This window comes from Neoarius graeffei, chromosome 16 (genome assembly GCF_027579695.1).
Source record: "Neoarius graeffei isolate fNeoGra1 chromosome 16, fNeoGra1.pri, whole genome shotgun sequence".
NCBI classification, from domain to species: domain Eukaryota; kingdom Metazoa; phylum Chordata; class Actinopteri; order Siluriformes; family Ariidae; genus Neoarius; species Neoarius graeffei.
This window is the reverse complement of record NC_083584.1, coordinates 66,688,014-66,708,152: the sequence shown is the minus strand read 5'-3', so window position 1 is coordinate 66,708,152 and position 20,139 is coordinate 66,688,014. Positions and strand designations below refer to the sequence as shown.

At 39.7% G+C, this 20,139-nt stretch overlaps 1 protein-coding gene across 1 annotated transcript in view; it reads left to right on the top strand.

Annotated features, from left to right (window-relative positions):
- igsf11 (immunoglobulin superfamily member 11) overlaps positions 1 to 19,551 on the top strand; it is a 157,055-nt gene extending 137,504 nt beyond the window's left edge. Inside the window, exons 4-8 of the mRNA XM_060942281.1 lie at positions 3,989 to 4,196; positions 8,531 to 8,686; positions 10,966 to 11,088; positions 12,601 to 12,748; positions 19,001 to 19,551. Of these exons, the coding sequence (XP_060798264.1) occupies positions 3,989 to 4,196; positions 8,531 to 8,686; positions 10,966 to 11,088; positions 12,601 to 12,748; positions 19,001 to 19,472 (1,107 nt within the window). The 3' untranslated portion in view covers positions 19,473 to 19,551. The remainder of the gene's footprint in view (positions 1 to 3,988; positions 4,197 to 8,530; positions 8,687 to 10,965; positions 11,089 to 12,600; positions 12,749 to 19,000) is intronic.
- Positions 19,552 to 20,139: the final 588 nt, after the last annotated feature.

The window sequence follows — 20,139 nt, the reverse complement described above, 5'->3', positions numbered from 1 at the left end:
CGCTACATGCCCCATCGTGTTGGTACACTTCCGGTTGTCGTCATGAAGAAGAGCTATAGTGTTGCCAGATACTGCTGACGTTTTCCAGCCCAAAACATGTTCAAATCCGCCAAAATGCACTTAAAACCTCCCAATCTGGCAACACTGGCAGTTCCGTGTTCAAGCTGTTAGGCTTGCTCTAACAGACTGTATGGCTGCAAACTGTCCTGTGCAGACCACTGTTTTGTAAGACAACTTATTTTGCACAATTGTATATTTTTCTAAAGTCAATTTTTTGCTTAAAAAAATATTTTTTTTTTGCTTAAAATTTAACTTATGTCTTAATAAACACACAAAAAGTTCAATTGTTTTGTTTTTATTGACATTCTTCAGATGTTGGACATATATATATATATATATATATATATATATATATATATATATATATATACACACACACACACACACACACACACAAATACAATGATTTGTTTATGTACACAATTCACAGCTATGCAACAGCTGTACAGATGTATTTGGTGATACAGTAAGTGAGCTAAATTTTAACAGTGCAAACAATGCCACAAAAAGAAAAGATTCATGCCGTTGTCATGATTCGTTGTCATGCCGACTGAGGCTGTTGTTTTTCCCGCTTGTGGTCTCGTCACTCGTCACTTCCGGAAGGGGCAGTGCTGAAGTAAGCGGCTTGACTCCATAGCTCGATAGGGTTTACATGCACTAAGTAGCTCGGCAACAATCGCATAATCTAGGTCGTGTAGCTCGATTGCGAGAAATCAAGTTCGGTTCAATTTCAGCCGAGCTAAGGTGTTTACATGCCATTTAGAGCTTCGATTTCAGTCGAGCAACGGCAGAAATTCGATTTTCTCTATGTGCATGTAAACGCACTGCGTGTTGCCAGATTGGGAGGTTTTAAGTGCATTTTGGCGGATTTGAACATGTTTTGGGCTGGAAAACGTCAGCAGTATCTGGCAACACTATAGCTCTTCTTCATGACAACAACCGGAAGTGTACCAACACGATGGGGCGTGTAGCGCCACCTGTGGCTCGGGTGCACAATGCACCTTACACAATAGCTCGATTTCACAGTTGCATGTAGGATTGGATTTCTCTGGCACCCCTGCTGGGACCCTTAGCTCGATTACCGACAGTAGCTTGATTTGGATGTGCATGTAAACGTACTGACAGACAAAGAACTGGCTCTGAGGCCAGAAAAACCGGTTCCAGGCTATCACCAGCTCTCTGCTGGGCCAGAGGAAAGAACCGCTTACATCAGCAGGGGGGCGGAGTTGTTAAGACCAACAACAATAACAAGACCGCGAAAGGTCGCCATTTTTAAGCGACGAGAAGCAGCAGCTGTACAAACGCGAAGTCATCCATTATTATTTTTATTATTGTTGTTGTTGTTGTTTTTGCTTTGATATTCGCCCCAAGGTTTATGTAAACGTAGCGCCGTAACTGTCGTATACAGCGACGTAAGTGACGTATACAGCGACGTAATGACGTATTCAGCGACGTAATGACGTGGCTCCGCTTAGCACAGCGAGCTATGGAAAAGCAAACTGGTTCTCAACTGGCTCGCAAGTTGAAATACACATTTTGCCCATCATGTACAAAAAACCGGGACATTCAGTGTCCCGGATTTTTTTTTTTTCCGGGACAGACCATGAAAATCCGGGACAATCAGGAAAAACCGGGACAGGTGGCAATACTAGGATACCATCAAGCCCACAGTTCAGGTTGGAGTCCTTTGAGAGTAAATGCTTTGGTTTTCACAACACTCTGTTCCCAAAAGCTGATGTCAGGAAAAAGTCTTTACACAAAGAAGCTTTTCTTGCTTTCGTAGGTTTTTAACTGTTCTTCCGTGTCGGGACTCTTCAGGAAAAAGAAGGTATATTCCAACATGTAGCTAACACTAATGCTAGGCCACAAATCTGCACCATTATTCCAGTCATTTTGAGGAATTTTGTACGGATCAGAACCACTAATAAACTCTGATTTCTGCGTATATCTATCCTTCGCGTCTTTCTGACTAAGATTGTCCAAGTAAACCGGTAGTAGACCTTTTTTTAGCTGTAGTTTTCTTCAGACAGCAGCAACAGATGCCGGACATCTTCAATATTGCTTGTCTTCAGTATGTAAACAGTATGTAAACAAAGTTTGCTTGTCCCCCAGGACAAGGGTAGCGACGGTTGCTAATGTAAATATGACATCAGTGCAAGGGGTCTATCTGTGTTATTTGGCAAAGTGAAATGGTGTTGTGTGGTTTGGGTTCACTGTTTCAATAATGTGAATGTGAATTATCTTTCAGGAATTGTGCTCCAACTGTAATGAGGATGTAGCCTGAAAGAGAGAGAGAGAGAGAGAGAGAGTGTGAACAAGAGGCATATAGGGAGTCTCTCTCTCTCTCTCTCTCTCTCTCTCTCTCTCTCTCTCTCTCTCACACACACACACACACACACTCTTACACTTTCATTACAGCTGAAGTACTGCTTATTCGTCTGTGCATAAGAGGACAAAAGCCTAGAGTTCTGAGGAGAAAAAAAAAAGACACAACTCACACAAGGTTTAACTCTGTGTGTGTGTGTGTGTGTGTGAGAGAGAGAGACAGAGAGATAGACTGGAATTTTGCATGCACTGTGTGTGTAAACCATGCCACCACCATTTATAAGCATTTAAACGACATCACTCTGTGTGTGTGTGTGTGTGTGTGTGTGTGTGTGTGTGTGTGTGTGTGTGTGTGTGTGTGTGAGAGAAAGACAGAGAGAGAGAATACACACTTCAAAGCAAACCACAACATAGCAATTTGCATGTAGTTGAAGTACTAAACTGTACTGTGTGTGTGTGTGTTATTCTTTTGAAGAATCTCCTTAATATTCATCCTTTTTTTAACCCAACCTGTTCTCTTGTGGTCTGTGTGTGTCCTGTGATCACGCCCACACTCACACACAATGCATTGTAGGTTCACACACTTTGATGTGTTTTCCAAAAAAAGCCCTTTCAATGTAGCTACAATAATTACAATATAATGTTAAACATGGTGTGTGTGTGTGTGTGTGCGCTGTTGCAGGAAAATAATCAACGATGATATGGTATGATGAAGTGGAGTCATTGTTACTGCCCTGAACCTGATTATTTTCAAACCTGTTGCTATAGAAACGGTCACGTATGAGAACGAGTGCATTAATATCAACCTGCACGACTGTCAGGGCTGCTGTTCTACAGTAGAAAATTCATCAACGCCTTCTGACCAATCACACTCCAGAACTCAGCAATGCTGTGGTGTAAAAATGGAGATGGAAGCGACTTATTTCTTACAGGTTGTTGTCGTGCACTATGTAGGGTCGACAGCACAATTGTACCCTATGTAGTGAGCATATGCAGTGAATAGGAAGCCATTTTGGATTCAGCCTCGCTGTGTGAATTACCATTTAAGCTCAGTGTTGGGAATTGACTAGTTAAATGCAGCCTTGTTTGTTTATCTATCTATCTATCTATCTATCTATCTATCTATCTATCTATCTATCTATCTATCTATCTATCTATCTATCTATCTATCTATCTATCTATTTCCATGTGGTTGCTGTTATTTTGCTTTTTTTATTTCTGAAAAAAGATATGTGAAAATAAAATGCATATTTTAAAGGCTTAGGTTTATTAAAAAACAAAAACAAAGAAATAAATGTGAATTTTCTCCTTTGAGTAAATTTATAACAAGATATTTATTCTGACAGGCGAAAGCAACAAACATAATTTTTATGATGGATGAAAATGATTCCAATGTATTTTTAAATGAAGTCACAGTGGAAGAAAAATCATCCTGTCAGCTATAAAAATCATATTTTAAAAATCAGCATATATTTAAAATCGCTTTGTAGCTGAGTGCATCAGGAGCAAATCAAATAAACTCATATTACGTCATGGGGTCCTGAAAGATTCCCGCCTTAGAATATGTAATAATATCCCTCCCTGTTTTCCTGTCTCTCTGTAGGTGATTATTTATCAGGGCGGTCAGGTCTTCAGCCTTGCTAACCGTATGAATAATCGTGTGGGTTTTGTGGCCACGATGCCCAGCACGAGTGCATCCATCTTCATCAACAACACGCAGCTGGCAGACACGGGGACGTACCAGTGCCTCGTCAACAACCTGCCCGACCGTGGGGGGCGCAACATCGGCGTCATCGGCCTCACTGTGCTCGGTATGCTACTATGGAGTAAATAAGTCAATTTTCATGCTTAAAAAGTTCAATAGAAATCAGTTTCAGTGGTGTTAAATCATAGAAGTGTCATTTGTTTCATCATCTTTGGTAACTGGAATGACATGACAAAAAACTACACTTTTAAGACAACTGGTGTCATGCAAAGAACAATATAAAATGAACATGAGCACATGTATACACAAATAAGCATGGAAGATTTGTCAAGATACACAACAAAAACGTAACTTCAGTGTCATTTGCGTCATCATACCTGGTAACCGAAATGACATAAGAAAAAATTGCACTTTCAGAACAACCAGTGTAGTGCAAAGAACAATATAAAACTCTAACGTGAGCATGTTTATACACAAATAAGCATGGAAGATTTGTAGAGATTAAAAAAAAAAAAACAATATCAGTGTCGTTTGCGTCATCATACTCAGTATGATGAAAATGAATGACATGAGAAAAAATTGCACTTTCAGAACAACCAGTGTAGTCCAAAGAACAATATAAAACTCTAACGTGAGCGCATTTATACACAAATAAGCATGGAAGATTTGTAGAGCTCAATAGCAAAAACACAACACCAGTGTCATGCGTGTCCTCATACCCGGTAACCGGAATGACACGACAAAAAACTGCACTTTTAGAACAACCAGTCTTGTGCAAAGAACAGTATAAAACTCTAACGTAAGCACATTTATACACAAATAAGCATGGAAGATTTGTAGAGCTCAACAACAAAAACACAACACCAGTGTCATTTGTGTCCTCATACCCAGTAACTGTAAAGACACAACAAAAAAACCCTGCACTTTTAGAACAACAGTGCAAAGAACAATATAAAACTCTTTCATGAGCACATTTATACACAAATAAGCATGGAAAATTTATAGAGATAAATAACAACAAAAAAAACATCAATACCGGTGTCGGGCGGCATGGTGGTGTAGTGGTTAGCGCTGTCACCTCACAGCAAGAAGGTCTGGGTTCGAGGCCCGTGGCCGACGAGGGCCTTTCTGTGCAGAGTTTGCATGTTGTCCGCGTGGGTTTCCTCTGGGTGCTCCAGTTTCCCCCAAACACATGCAGGTTAGGTTAACTGGTGACTCTAAATTGACCGTGAGTGTGAATGGTTGTCTGTGTCTATGTGTCAGCCCTGTGATGACCTGGCGACTTGTCCAGGGTGTATCCCGCCTTTCACCCGTAGTCAGCTGGGATAGGCTCCAGCTTGCCTGCGACCCTGTAGAACAGGATAAAGTGGCTAGAGATAATGAGATGAGATGAATACCGGTGTCATTTGCGTCATCATACTCAGTAACTGGAATGACACAACAAAAAAAACCTGCACTTTTAGAACAACAGTGCAAAGAACAATATAAAACTCTATCATGACCATATTTATACACAAATAAGCATGGAAGATTTATAGAGATAAACAACAACAACAACAACAAACATTAATCCCGGTGTCATTTGCGTCATCATACTCAGTAACCGGAATGACATGACAAAAAAAATTACACTTTCAGAACAACCAGTGTTGTGCAAAGAAAAATATAAAACTCTAATGTGAGCACATTTATACACAAATAAGCATCGAAGATTTGTAAAGATTAAAAAAAAAAAATCAATACCAGTGTCATTTGCATCATCATAGTCAGTAACTGGAATGACACGACAAAAAACTGCACTTTTAGAACTGGTGTTGTGGAAAGAATATAAAACTCTATCATGAGCACATTTATACACAAATAAGCATGGAAGATTTGTAAAGGTAAACAAAAAATTGCAACACCAGTGTCATTTTTGTCATCATGCTCGGTAACTGGAATGACACAACAACAACAAAAAAAAAACCCTACACTTTGAAGACTGCCACTAGTGCAAAGAATTGTATAAAACTCTAACATTGAGGACATTTATACACAAATAAGTATGAAAGACAACAACTAAACCGTACCACCTGTCATTTGCATCATCATGCTCGGTAACCGGAATGACAGCTAAAGAACTGCAATTTACAACAATTTTTCCAGCGAATTACTATAAAACTGCTGTAGTGCAAAGAACAATGTGAGACACTACATGGAGCGCTTTTACACACAAGTAAGCATTGAAAACATGTAGATAACCAAACCGCAACTTCAGTGCCATCTGTGTCATTATTCACGGAACCTGGCATGACAACAACAACAACAAAAAAAAAAAATTTGAGTTTTATTCGAAAACTTATTCAACTAAGGCAGTAGGCAGTAACAGTGTCAGTGGTAAACACTAATGCTAGCATGTTTATACACAAATAAAGACAGGGTTCGATAGATTAATAAAAGACCTGCAGCTTTGGTGTCATCTATGTCACCATACCTGACAACTGGAACGACAGAACAAATAATAATAATTTAAAAAAAAATCTTCAATTTTAACCCAATTTCTCAAAGTTCTTAAAAGTTGGAGTGAAACACTAGCTTGAACAATTTGAGACATAAATAAGGACTGAAGAGTTCCACAGATAAATAACAAACCTACAGTGTCAGTGTCATCTGTGTCACCGTACTCGGTAAGCGGCATGACACACAATACCTTCTGCAATTTTATTTCCGTCTCTACATTTTTTTAAACTGCTGTAGTGCAAAGAACAGTATGAAACACTAAAATGAGCACTGTTACCCCCTCAGGACTCCTCCGGTTTGCTGTCATCGGTGTCACTGTGCTCAGCAGCAGCAAAGTTTTAAAAAGCTCTCAGTGTAAATAGGATGAGTTTAAGTACACGTCAGTGTAACCAGCATCGCTCAAACCTTGCCTGTGAGTCACTTACAGGAAATAATGCACAACACTGAGGTCACACTTCTGTAGAAAACTGGGATAACTTCATAACATAAAAAAAAACAACAACAAAGATTAATCACTGCATTCAGACGAGAGTGAAGAAAAGAACAGCATGAGGTTGTCTTTGTCTCCTGACTCAAGTTCAGGCTGAGAAACAGGGAAGCAAACACTCTGTGTTGTGCTGCAAGAGGAAAATAATCAGTGATGGAGTGATGAGAAGAAACAGAGTTACTGGAACCATCCTGAGGGTGATTAGTTTCCTATTAAAGCACGTACCCAAGTGTATTACTGGAAAAGAGCTGGGGATAAGTGGTAGGATACTGCCATCTACTGGCAACCTTAATAACTATCTCTCTCTCTCTCTCTCTCTCTCTCTCTCTCTCTCTTTTTCCATTTCTGTCTGTCTCTGTTTGTGTCTCCCTTTGCCTCTTTTTTGTCTCTTTCCGTGTCTCTCACTCTCTCTGTAACTGTCTCTATTTTCCTCTCTTTCTATTTCTGCCTCTCTTTCTAACTCGATTTCTGTCTGACTCTGTCTCTTTCTTTCCTCTCTAACTCTCTTTCTGTCTGTCTCTATTTGTCTGTCTCTCTCTCTCTATTTCTCTCTCCCTATATTTCTCTCTCGAACACACACTTTCTCTCTCTTTTTCTATTTCTCTGTCTGTCTCTCGATTTCTGCCTCTCTCTCTCTCTCTCTCTCTATATATATATATATATATATATATATATATATGTCTCTCGGACACTCTTTCTGTCTGTCTCTATTTCTGTCTCTCGAACACTCTCTCTTTCTGTCTCTCTTTCTCTCTGTCTGTCTCTCTATATCTGTCTCTCAAACACTCTTTCTGTCTGTCTCTCTCTGTCTCTCTCTCTTTATCTGTCTCTCGAACACTTTTTCTGTCTGTCTCTCTATTTCTGTCTCTTGAACACACTATATATTATATCTCTCTCGAACACTGTCTGTCTCTCTATATCTGTCTCTTGAACACTCTCTTTATGTCTGTCTCTCTCTTTGTATCTCTCTATATCTGTCTCTCTATATCTGTCTCTCGAACACTCTGTCTCTCTATTTCTGTCTCTCGAACACACTCTATCTCTCTCTGTCTCTCTATTTCTCTCTTGAACACTCTCTCTCTCTGTCTGTCTCTCTATTTCTGTCTCTCAAACACACTCTGTCTCTCTATTTCTGTCTCTCAAACACTCTCTGTGTCTGTCTCTCTATTTCTGTCTCTCGAACACACTCTGTCTATTTCTGTCTCTCAAACACTCTCGCTCTCTGTGTCTGTCTCTCTATTTCTGTCTCTCAAACACTCTCTCGCTCTGTCTGTCTCTCTATTTCTGTCTCTCGAACACTCTCTCTCTCTGTCTGCCTCTCTATTTCTGTCTCTCTCTCTCTCTCTCTCTCTCTGTGTGTGTGTGTGTGTGTCTCTCTCTCTCTCTGTGTGTGTGTGTGTGTGTGTGTCTCTCTCTCTCTCTCTCTCTCTCTCTCTCTCTCTCTCTCTTTCTAGTCCCTCCATCTTTGCCCCTGTGTCGTATTCAGGGTTCTCTCGATGTCGGCAGTGATGTTACGCTGCTGTGTGGTTCTGAAGAGGGGATTCCGACTCCAACATACTTATGGGAGAAACTCGACTCGATGCCCAAACTCCCTCCTGGTGCCATGCAAGGTAGTGTGTGTGTGTGTGTGTGTGTGTGTGTGTGTGTGTGTGTGTTACAAATATTATTAAATAAAAAGTGAAATTAAAAATAAAAAAGGTTATAAAATGCGTTGTTCCATTTCAGTGATTTTAAAATAATTATTTTTCTTTGAAGCTTATTTCATGTTCGCGATGTGGAAGCGTTTCATGACTAATGCTGTAGCACCATCTAATGGCCGGAGATAGAATCACAGTTAAATTCAACTGAGAATTTTGTCATGATTTTTCCATTCTTTCTTCTCCTTTTCTGTTACACATTTCAAATTGTTTAAAATTAAACCTTAGTTTCTTGTATCTATGTGCTTTTTTTACGTTAGTATGACTTGTTTTAAATATATAAATGATAAAAAAAATCTCTGCAGTAAATGATGCAAAGTCCTTCATTACAATTTTGTATTTATTTATCTGTCTTTGTATTTTACTAACCCCATTTCCAGAAAAGTTGGGATATTTTCCAAAATGCAATAAAAACAAAAATCTGTGATTTTTTTTATTCATTTGGACCTTTATGTAACTAATAAAAGTACAGAGAAAAGATTTTCAGTCATCTTACTGACCAACTCAGTGCGTAAAAGGCGAAGTTGGAAACCACTGTTGAATGTGCGTGACATTCAAGCCCTCAGGCGGCACTGCCTGAGAAACCGTTATGCTAATGTGATACATATAGCCACATGGACTTAGGAGTACTTTGGAAAACCATTGTCACTTAACACAGTCTGCCGCTGCATCCAGAAAAGCAACCTGAAACTGCATTACACAAGGAGGAAGCCATTCATCAATTCTATGCAGAAATACTGCTGATTTCTCTGGGCCTGAACTCATCTCAGATGGACCGAAAGACAGTGGAAACATGCTGTGGTCAGATGAGTCCACTTTTCAGCTTGTTCTCAGTGCCAAAGGTGAACACCATCAGTGCCCACAGCATGGGTGAGTTGTATGTGTGTGAAGATACCATTGACACAGAGGTGTATACTGGGATTTTACAGCAACATGTGTTGCCATCAAGGCTACATCTCTTCCCAGGAAGTCTGTGCTTATTTCAGCAGGACAATGCCAGGCCTCATTCTACACAGGCTACAACAGTGTAGCTTTATAGGCACAGAGTGCATGCGCTTGACTGGCCTGCTGCCAGTCCAGATCTGTCTCTTATTGAGAATATAAGCCACATCATGAAGAGGAGAATCAGACAACGGCAATAACAGACTGTTGAGCAGCTGAAGTCTTGCATCAAGCAAGAATGGACAAAAATTCCAACTGCAAAACTGCAACAGTTAATATCCTCAGTTCCCATAAGATTAAAAATTGTTATTCAAAGGAAAGATGATGTAATACAATGCTAATAATGCCTCAGTCCCAACTATTTTGGAGTGTGTTGCAGGGATCAAACTCTAACTTTGTTTATATTTACAAAATACAATTAAGTTCATCAGTAAAACTATTGAAAATATTTACTTTGTTCTTTTGTCAGTTAAATAAAGGTTCACGTGAATGACCAAATCACAGATTTTTGTTTTTATTGCATTTTGGAGAATATCCCAACTTTTCTGGAAATGGGGTTTGTTCTTTATTATTATTATTATTATTATTATTATTATTATTATATACTTTTTTGTTGCAAAAATAGATTATATTTCAAGCTGAGCCACTGCATAATTTACAAACATTTCACAGAATTTTTGGCTTTCATATTTTATAAATAAATAAATAAATAAATAAATAAATAAGTAGCTTATATACAGTATGTCTTGTTTGTTTTTCTTGCATCTGTTTAAGTCTTTGGTCCAAATCAATAAATAAATAAAAATAAATAAATAACCTATATAAAACACAGACAAAATAAACAAAAAACCACTCATATTATAAACCAAAAAAAGCAAATAAATAAATAAATAAATAAATAAACAGTGATTTCAAAACATGTTTTTGTTTAAGTTTTGCTTTACCCTCATAATTTTTTTTTTGTCTGTTTTTTTTTTTTTAATGTGCATGTTTAAATCAGCATTTTTAGTTTGATTGAATTTCTTTCTGAGTATCTCTGGTACAGCATCAGTTTTAAAATAAATAAATAAAACAAGAATGTTTCTTGATAAGTTTTGAAGGTGCCGAGACATCACTGTTGTCTCAGCTTATTCGTGATCTTCATTGCTGATTTCAGATCAATTCATTCAGTCCAGCAAATGATCACATGACGTTTCCTTCTCCTCACTGTAATCATGAAATGATGATGATGATGATGATGTCATCCTCAGATCAGATGCAGGGAACAGTGAGTCTGAAGAACATTAGTGTGGGGACATCAGGTGTGTATCAGTGCACTGCCTCCAACGCCATCGGCACCAGCACGTGTCAGCTCAACCTGCAGGTGGTGACACGTGAGTCACATCTTGTTTGTTTGCCACTTAAGAACAGTGTCGAGATTTTTTTATTTCAGTAAACGCCCACATACTGATTAGTAATTAACACCACAACTGGGACCATATCCCTTTTTCTGTTCTAGCAATATTAGAACTGAGTATGAGCCAATATCGATATCCATCTCATACTGTTTTACTTTAAGCTTTAAAATGATTATAATTTTTAAAATTATTTGTAAGCACTTCACTTAAAAAATCTTGAGATGTATAGCTAAAAGCAAACCCCCCCCCCCCCCCCCAAAAAAAAAAAAACCCACATAAGATGGTGACTTTTTAAAATTCAGTTCAACTGGCAAATTCATATGGAAACCCCCCCCAGCTATTTAAATCCAATCCCAGTCTTTCCTGTTTTGAATTTGTTCTTTTCTTCTCTGGTATCTGATCCACCGATTTCTGCTCCTGGGTATCAAATGTGCATGAAATTATACAGTATGATTACGACAAATACAACAGAATTACATTTTTACAGTGATATTTAAGAATACGGGTATCAGCATAAATCTAATCACAAATATTGGAAATGAAAAGAGCAGGACACTAATCAGCCATAACATTATGACCACTGACGGGTGAAGAAGTGAATAACATTGATTATCTCATTATAATGTCACCTGTCAAGCAGTGGGATATATTAGGCGGCAAGAGAACAGTCAGTTCTTGAAGTTGATGTGTTGGAAGCAGGAAAAATGGGTCAGTGTAAGGATCTGAGCAACTTTGACAAGGGCCAAAGTGTAATGGTTAGATGACTGGGTCTGAGCATCGAACGAAATGGCACATCTTGTGGGATGTTCCCAGTATGCAGTGTTTAGTACCTCCCAAAAGTGGTCCAAGGATCTAAAGGACAACTGGTGAACTGGTAACAGGGTCATGGGTGTCGAAGGCTCATTGATTCCCATGGGGCATGAAGGCTAGCCCATATGGTCCAATCCCACAGAAGAGCTACTGGAGCACAAACTGCTGAAAAAGTTAATGTTGACACCTTTCTGTTTTAGCCAGCATTAACTTTTTCAGCAGTTTGTGCTCCAGTAGCTCTTCTGTGGGATTGGACCATATGGGCTTGCCTTCGTGCCCCATGAGAATCAATGAGCCTTCGACACCCATGACCCTGTTGCCGGTTCGCCAGTTGTCCTTTAGATCCTTGGACCACTTTTGTTTGGGACTAACCACTGCATACTGGGAACATCCCACAAGATGTGCCATTTCGTTCGATGCTCAGACCCAGTCATCTAACCATTACACTTTGGCCCTTGTCAAAGTTGCTCAGATCCTTACACTGACCCATTTTTCCTGCTTCCAACACATCAACTTCAAGAACTGACTGTTCTCTTGCTGCCTAATATATCCCACCCCTTGACAGGTGCCATCGTCATGAGATAATTATTGTTTTCTTGTTAATATTACATAATTATATCGTGACTATTATGCTGTACTTCTTTCATACGTTAATCTTCATCTATCTGGGATGTTTAGCTCAGCCCCAGAGCGTCGGTCTCATTGCTGGAACTGTCATTTCCGGCATCCTCGCGGCGGTGATTTTCGCCCTGCTGGTGATCGTCACACTTTTCTACTGGAGGAACAAAAACCGCTACGAAGACGATGACATCCCCAACGAAATCAGGTTTTTCTGTACAATTTTTTGACACTTTTCCTGCCTTCTCTGTTTTATTTGTTTATGATGAATTATGTACCCAGTTTGTACAAGGCTAAACTGGTAGCTATAACCTTCCCTCAACTGTTAGCTACTCATAACCTCGGAACCACCAGAGGTCAGTCCTTACGCTCATTATCTGATACGAACAAATTTATCTGGAAAACACTCACAGGAGCATTTACTCAAGAAGTATGTAAATGTGTTCAAGAAAACATGGTTAGATCATAGAGAGGAATCAGGACAAAAGTAATGGCACCCTATAAAAGGAAGAAAAGTTGCCGTGTATCAATGATTGCCAACACACTGCAGTGTCTAAACCATATTCCTGCAAGATTTAGTGCATGCCATACTTAGGAGGTGTTTAGTCACCATTTAGTCCCCATTTTGTAATTTTCTGAAGATTTTTTATGGGTATGGCTAGATGTACAACCCCGATTCCAAAAAAGTTGGGACAAAGTACAAACTGAACATAAAAACAGAATGCAATAATTTACAAATCTCAAAAACTGATATTGTATTCACAATAGAACATAGACAACATATCAAATGTTGAAAGTGAGACATTTTGAAATTTCATGCCAAATTTATTGGCTCATTTGAAATTTCATGACAGCAACACATCTCAAAAAAGTTGGGGCAGGGGCAATAAGAGGCTGGAAAAGTTAAAGGGACAAAAAAGGAACAGCTGGAGGACCAAATTGCAACTCATTAGGTCAATTGGCAATAGGTCATTAACATGACTGGGTATAAAAAGAGCATCTTGGAGTGGCAGCGGTTCTCAGAAGTAAAGATGGGAAGAGGATCACCAATCCCCCTAATTCTGCGCCGACAAATAGTGGAGCAATATCAGAAAGGAGTTTGACAGTGTAAAATTGCAAAGAGTTTGAACATATCATCATCTACAGTGCATAATATCATCAAAAGATTCAGAGAATCTGGAAGAATCTCTGTCCGTAAGGGTCAAGGCCAGAAAACCATACTGGGTGCCCGTGATCTTCGGGCCCTTAGACGGCACTGCATCACATACAGGCATGCTTCTGTATTGGAAATCACAAAATGGGCTCAGGAATATTTCCAGAGAACATTATCAGTGAACACAATTCACCGTGCCATCCGCCGTTGCCAGCTAAAACTCTATAGTTCAAAGAAGAAGCCATATCTAAACATGATCCAGAAGCGCAGACGTCTTCTCTGGGCCAAGGCTCATTTAAAATGGACTGTGGCAAAGTGGAAAACTGTTCTGTGGTCAGACGAATCAAAATTTGAAGTTCTTTATTGAAATCAGGGACGCCATGTCATTCGGACTAAAGAGGAGAAGGACGACCCAAGTTGTTATCAGCGCTCAGTTTAGAAGCCTGCATCTCTGATGGTATGGGGTTGCATTAGTGCGTGTGGCATGGGCAGCTTACACATCTGGAAAGACACCATCAATGCTGAAAGGTATATCCAGGTTCTAGAGCAACATATGCTCTCATCCAGACGACGTCTCTTTCAGGGAAGACCTTGCATTTTCCAACATGACAATGCCAAACCACATACTGCATCAATTACAGCATCATGGCTGTGTAGAAGAAGGGTCCGGGTACTGAACTGGCCAGCCTGCAGTCCAGATCTTTCACCCATAGAAAACATTTGGTGCATCGTAAAACGGAAGATACGACAAAAGAGACCTGAGACAGTTGAGCAACTAGAATCCTACATTAGACAAGAATGGGTTAACATTCCTATCCCAAAACTTGAGCAACTTGTCTCCTCAGTCCCCAGACGTTTACAGACTGTTGTAAAGAGAAAAGGGGATGTCTCACAGTGGGAAACATGGCCTTGTCCCAACTTTTTTGAGATGTGTTGTCTCATCTCATCTCATTATCTCTAGCCGCTTTATCCTTCTACAGGGTCGCAGGCAAGCTGGAGCCTATCCCAGCTGACTACGGGCGAAAGGCGGGGTACACCCTGGACAAGTCGCCAGGTCATCACAGGGCTGACACATAGACACAGACAACCATTCACACTCACATTCACACCTACGGTCAATTTAGAGTCACCACTTAACCTAACCTGCATGTCTTTGGACTGTGGGGGAAACCGGAGCACCCGGAGGAAACCCACGCGGACACGGGGAGAACATGCAAACTCCACACAGAAAGGCCCTCGCTGGCCCCGGGGCTCGAACCCAGGACCTTCTTGCTGTGAGGCGACAGCGCTAACCACTACACCACCGTGCCGCCCATATATATATATATATATATATATATATATATATATATATTTCTGTTTTGCTAGAGAAACAGTGACAGAAAGTTCATGCTTATTTAAAAATGAGGCCCAACTTTTTTTTTCTTCTTTTTCAGTGCAAAGGTTATTGTTTTTTTCCCCATACATGATTTACCTGAACAAAAAAAAATTATAATTATCATATTAAGCTGCCACTAATGCTGCTCATATTTCACTTTGTGAACACACTGAAAAAATTATCTTCATCGTTTGCACTTCAATATTATTTTAATCTCGTTCTTGATCTTTTTCAATCCTTTATTAATTTGAGACTACAGCAAGTCTCACTAAGCGCTGACTTCTTCCTCATTCACTACTGTTGACAGACAGAGTAATAAAATATGGACAGATGAAAAAAATAATCTCTGGTTTCTTCTTATGAGAATCGGAGGTGAATTAAAGAAAAAAATGTGACACATAACCACTAGGCCTGTGGGGATATCTCATCTCATTATCTCTAGCCGCTTTATCCTGTTCTACAGGGTCGCAGGCAAGCTGGAGCCTATCCCAGCTGGCTACGGGCGAAAGGCGGGGTACACCCTGGACAAGTCGCCAGGTCATCACAGGGCTGACACATAGACACAGACAACCATTCACACTCACATTCACACCTACGCTCAATTTAGAGTCACCAGTTAACCTAACCTGCATGTCTTTGGACTGTGGGGGAAACCGGAGCACCCGGAGGAAACCCACGCAGACACGAGGAGAACATGCAAACTCCGCACAGAAAGGCCCTCACCGGCCACTGGGCTCGAACCCAGACCTTCTTGCTTTGAAGCGACAGCGCTAACCACTACACCACCGTGCCGCCCCTCCTGTAGTGATATATTATGTGATAATAAACTGCGATACAAATTTATGACAGTTCAAATTGATAAGATGAAAAAAAAGAGTCCTGATGATTATCAGGCTGCGTAATCTCTTGGTTCTTCATACAGTGGTGCTTGAAAGTTTGTGAACCCTTTAGTATTTTCTTTATTTCTGCATAAATATGACCTAAAACATCATTAGATTTTCCCACAAGTCCTAAAAGTAGATAAAGAGAACCCAGTTAAACAAATGAAACAAAAATATTATACTTATTTATTTATTGAGGAAAATGATCCAATATTACATATCTGTGAGTGGCAAAAGTATGTGAACCTCTAGGATTAGCAGTTAATTTGAAGGTGAAATTAGAGCCAGGTGTTTTCAATCAATGGGATGACAATCAGGTGTGAGTGGGCACCCTGTTTTATTTAAAGAACAGGGATCTATCAAAGTCTGATCTTCACAACACGTGTTTGTGGAAGTGTATCATGGCACGAACAAAGGAGATTTCTGAGGACCTCAGAAAAAGCGTTGTTGATGCTCATCAGGCTGGAAAAAGTCACAAAACCATCTCTAAAGAGTTTGGACTCCACCAATCCACAGTCAGACAGATTTTGTACAAATGGAGGAAATTCAAGACCATTGTTACCCTCCCCAGGAGTGGTCGATCAACAAAGATCACTCCAAGAGCAAGGAGTGTAATAGTCGGCGAGGTCAGAAAGGACCCCAGGGTAACTTCTAAGCAACTGAAAACCTCTCTCACACTGGCTAATGTTAATGTTCATGAGTCCACCATCAGGAGAACACTGAACAACAATGGTGTGCATGGCAGGGTTGCAAGGAGAAAGCCACTGCTCTCCAAAAAGAACATTGCCGCTCATCTGCAGTTTGCTAAAGATCATGTGGACAATCCAGAAGGCTATTGGAAAAATGTTTTGTGGACGAATGAGACCAAAATAGAACTTTTTGGTTTAAATGAGAAGCGTTATGTTTGGAGAAAGGAAAACACTGCATTCCAGCATAAGAACCTTGTCCCACCTGTGAAACATGGTGGTGGTAGTATCATAGTTTGGGCCTATTTTGCTGCATCTGGGCCAGGACGGCTTGCCATCATTGATGGAACAATGAATTCTGAATTATACCAGCGAATTCTAAGGAAAATGTCAGGACATCTGTCCATGAACTGAATCTCAAGAGAAGGTGGGTCATGCAGCAAGACAACGACCCGAAGCACACAAGTCGTTCTATCAAAGAATGGTTAAAGAAGAATAAAGTTCATGTTTTGGAATGGCCAAGTCAAAGTCCTGACCTTAATCCAATCGAAATGTTGTGGAAGGACCTGAAGCAAGCAGTTCATGTGAGGAAACCCACCAACATCCCAGAGTTGAAGCTGTTCTGTATGGAGGAACGGGCTAAAATTCCTCCAAGTCGGTGTGCAGGACTGACCAACAGTTACCAGAAATGTTTAGTTGCAGTTATTCCTGCACAAGGGGGTCACACCAGATACGGAAAGCAATGGTTCACATACTTTTGCCACTCACAGATATGTAATATTGGATCATTTTCCTCAATAAATAAATGACCAAGTATAATATGTTTGTCTCATTTGTTTAACTAGGTTCTCTTTATCTACTTTTAGGACTTGTGTGAAAATCTGATGATGTTTTAGGTCAGATTTATGCAGAAATATAGAAATTTCTAAAGTGTTCACAAACTTTCAAGCACCACTGTAGCTGTAATTGCTTTGTTTGGACAGCAGAGAGCATAAAAACATACAATAGCAGGAATGCACGTAACTTCACCGTAGGTGGAAGTAACACAGCTCTCATGCTCGAAAATGCACACAAAAACAGATTTAAGCTGTTGTGTTGTGTGATTGACTACAAATGGACTTAAGAAATCAGAGCTCTCTCTCTCTCTCTCTCTCTCTCTTTTTACAGAATGAAGAAATCTAAAGAGAAGCAAATGGAGGAAGTACAAATGTTCATAAAAGTTTATTAAGAAAAGGCCTATTTGTTATTAACATTTTCATTTTTAATAAAAATGAATAATTTAGTGACTAGGATATTATATTTTACACCAACCTGTACAACAGTGGGTAAATACTGATTGTTGGTTATGAAGAAAATGAAACACAAGTTTTTTTAATTGTTTATTAAATGGAATATTTAAAAGTAGATGGCCTTTTGAGTTCATAAAATTAGTGACATTTAGTTCCCTCTGAAATTTGGTCACTGAGATATATGTTTATTTCTGCAATATCTAAAAAAATATCAGGCCATTCTGTGGCTGGGAAATTATTTAATTTCAGGGGATTAAAGCAAATAATGTGCATGAACTCGCTCGCTTCGTGCAGTCAAGCTGATAGAGGAAGTCCATGTGCGCATGCGCAGGTTTACCTTCTTCTTCTTCTTTTGAGTTTTACGGCAGCTGGCATCCACAGTGTTGCATTACTGCCATCTACAGGTTTACCTTTGACCGTGCACTGACAGTTCCATCATTCTGTTGCTAAACTGACCGCCGATATTTATTAGTTTGGTCCTGCATTTCCTTTCCTTTGCAACATAATGTCTTTTATTCTCGCTTTCCGTTACTGTAGTCGGTCTTTCACGTTTCATTCGCACACTCACGTCCTCCATTTTTCTCTCCTATTTCAAATTTGTATCCCACAATGCCTTGCACGAACGGGGAAAGCCCACCACGTGATGCATGATGTTGTCTCTTGAGTTGGGTCACGGTGAAGCAGGAAAAAATAGTGCAGAATTTACAGCCATGTGGTCGTAAATTCATTAACTGTTCTATTTTTAATAAAATTGGAAGTCTGTGATTCGAATTCAGTAGCTTTCGGTCCACTCAACAAAAATAATTGGATGTCAGGGAAAATTCTTTTTATGACCTAAACCTGAAAAATCTGAAAGTCAGTCTACCTTTAAGCTGAAAAAGAATAGGAAAATAAATATTGCATTTTTTTTTCAAAAGTATCATGGGAAAATTGAATGATGGAATCATAAATTCCTAATAACAGTGTATTGATTTGTTTATGCTTGAAGCAGCTTAAACTAAGTTCATATTAATCATAAATAAATGATGAAATAAATCATAGAAGTGATATTTTTGACCATTTTTTTTTTCCAGAGAGGACGATCTTCCTCCAAAGAGGTCCTCGTCGGTGAAGGCATTCCAGGCAGACGCATCGTCCTCGGAGAACGACACGCTCACCTCCACCAACACCTACAACAGCCGATACTGGCACAATGCCAAAGCCAGCTACGATGCCAACTCCTACACTCGCTACAATGGGCAAAACTTCACAACTGGGGGTGGGACTGGTGCCGGAGGGGGTGGAGCTTATGCAAATGGGGGGCACACTCTCCCCGCTCCCAAAACTCTGGTGGTCACAGCCAGTTCTGCACCCACTGTGCCACGCAGCAATGGTTCGCTGAGTCAGCGAGCTCCACCAGGCACACCCCCACCTACGTCTAGCTCCGCCCACACTCATGTGCCGAGTCGCACACACTCGTACGCCGTGAGCCAGGCAGCGCTGGAGCGCATGGGCGCCGTGCCTGTCATGGTTCCTGCTCAGACCCGGGCCGGTTCTCTCGTCTAACGCCAGCACGAGATGGATAAACTGAATTTTTATGATTCTTTATACAAATGATGCTGTCTCTTTTTTTTCCACTAATGAACTACTGATTTTACTGCGTGAGATTTTTTCTACATTCGCAAATTTGCAATAATAATAATAATAATTGTGGCTGTCTCAGAATCAGAATGTTTCCTTCTCACCATGCATGTGCATCTTGACTGCACAATAATGTCCATTTTCAGCTATCATTTTTAAAACTTTTAAGCTTAGCGACACTATGTCCTATTGACTCGGGCCATCTTTTCAGATTTTGAAGCAATAGTTATAAAATTTTACCATAAAACACCTAAAATGATCTCATTTATTAGCAATATAAACAAAACAGAGTTCCAAAAAATCCAGATGTACAGCTGGAAGTGTAAATAAGAGACAGAAAACAATGGGACATCAATGAAAAAAAGAAGAAAAAAAACTTTTGAGTTTAGTTGGTTTTGATTTACAATCAGTTTGAAGACATATGTTTTGCACCTGTTTATTTTTTCAGTCTTTTTCTTTTTTCTTTCTTTTTTTCTTTTTTCTTTTTGGACAATAAGTTGTGACAAAATACAAAAAGCATCCAGCCAAGTTTTGTCTACTCAGAGAAATCGTGAGCATTTTAAATATTTATAATAATTTAAATTAATAATTT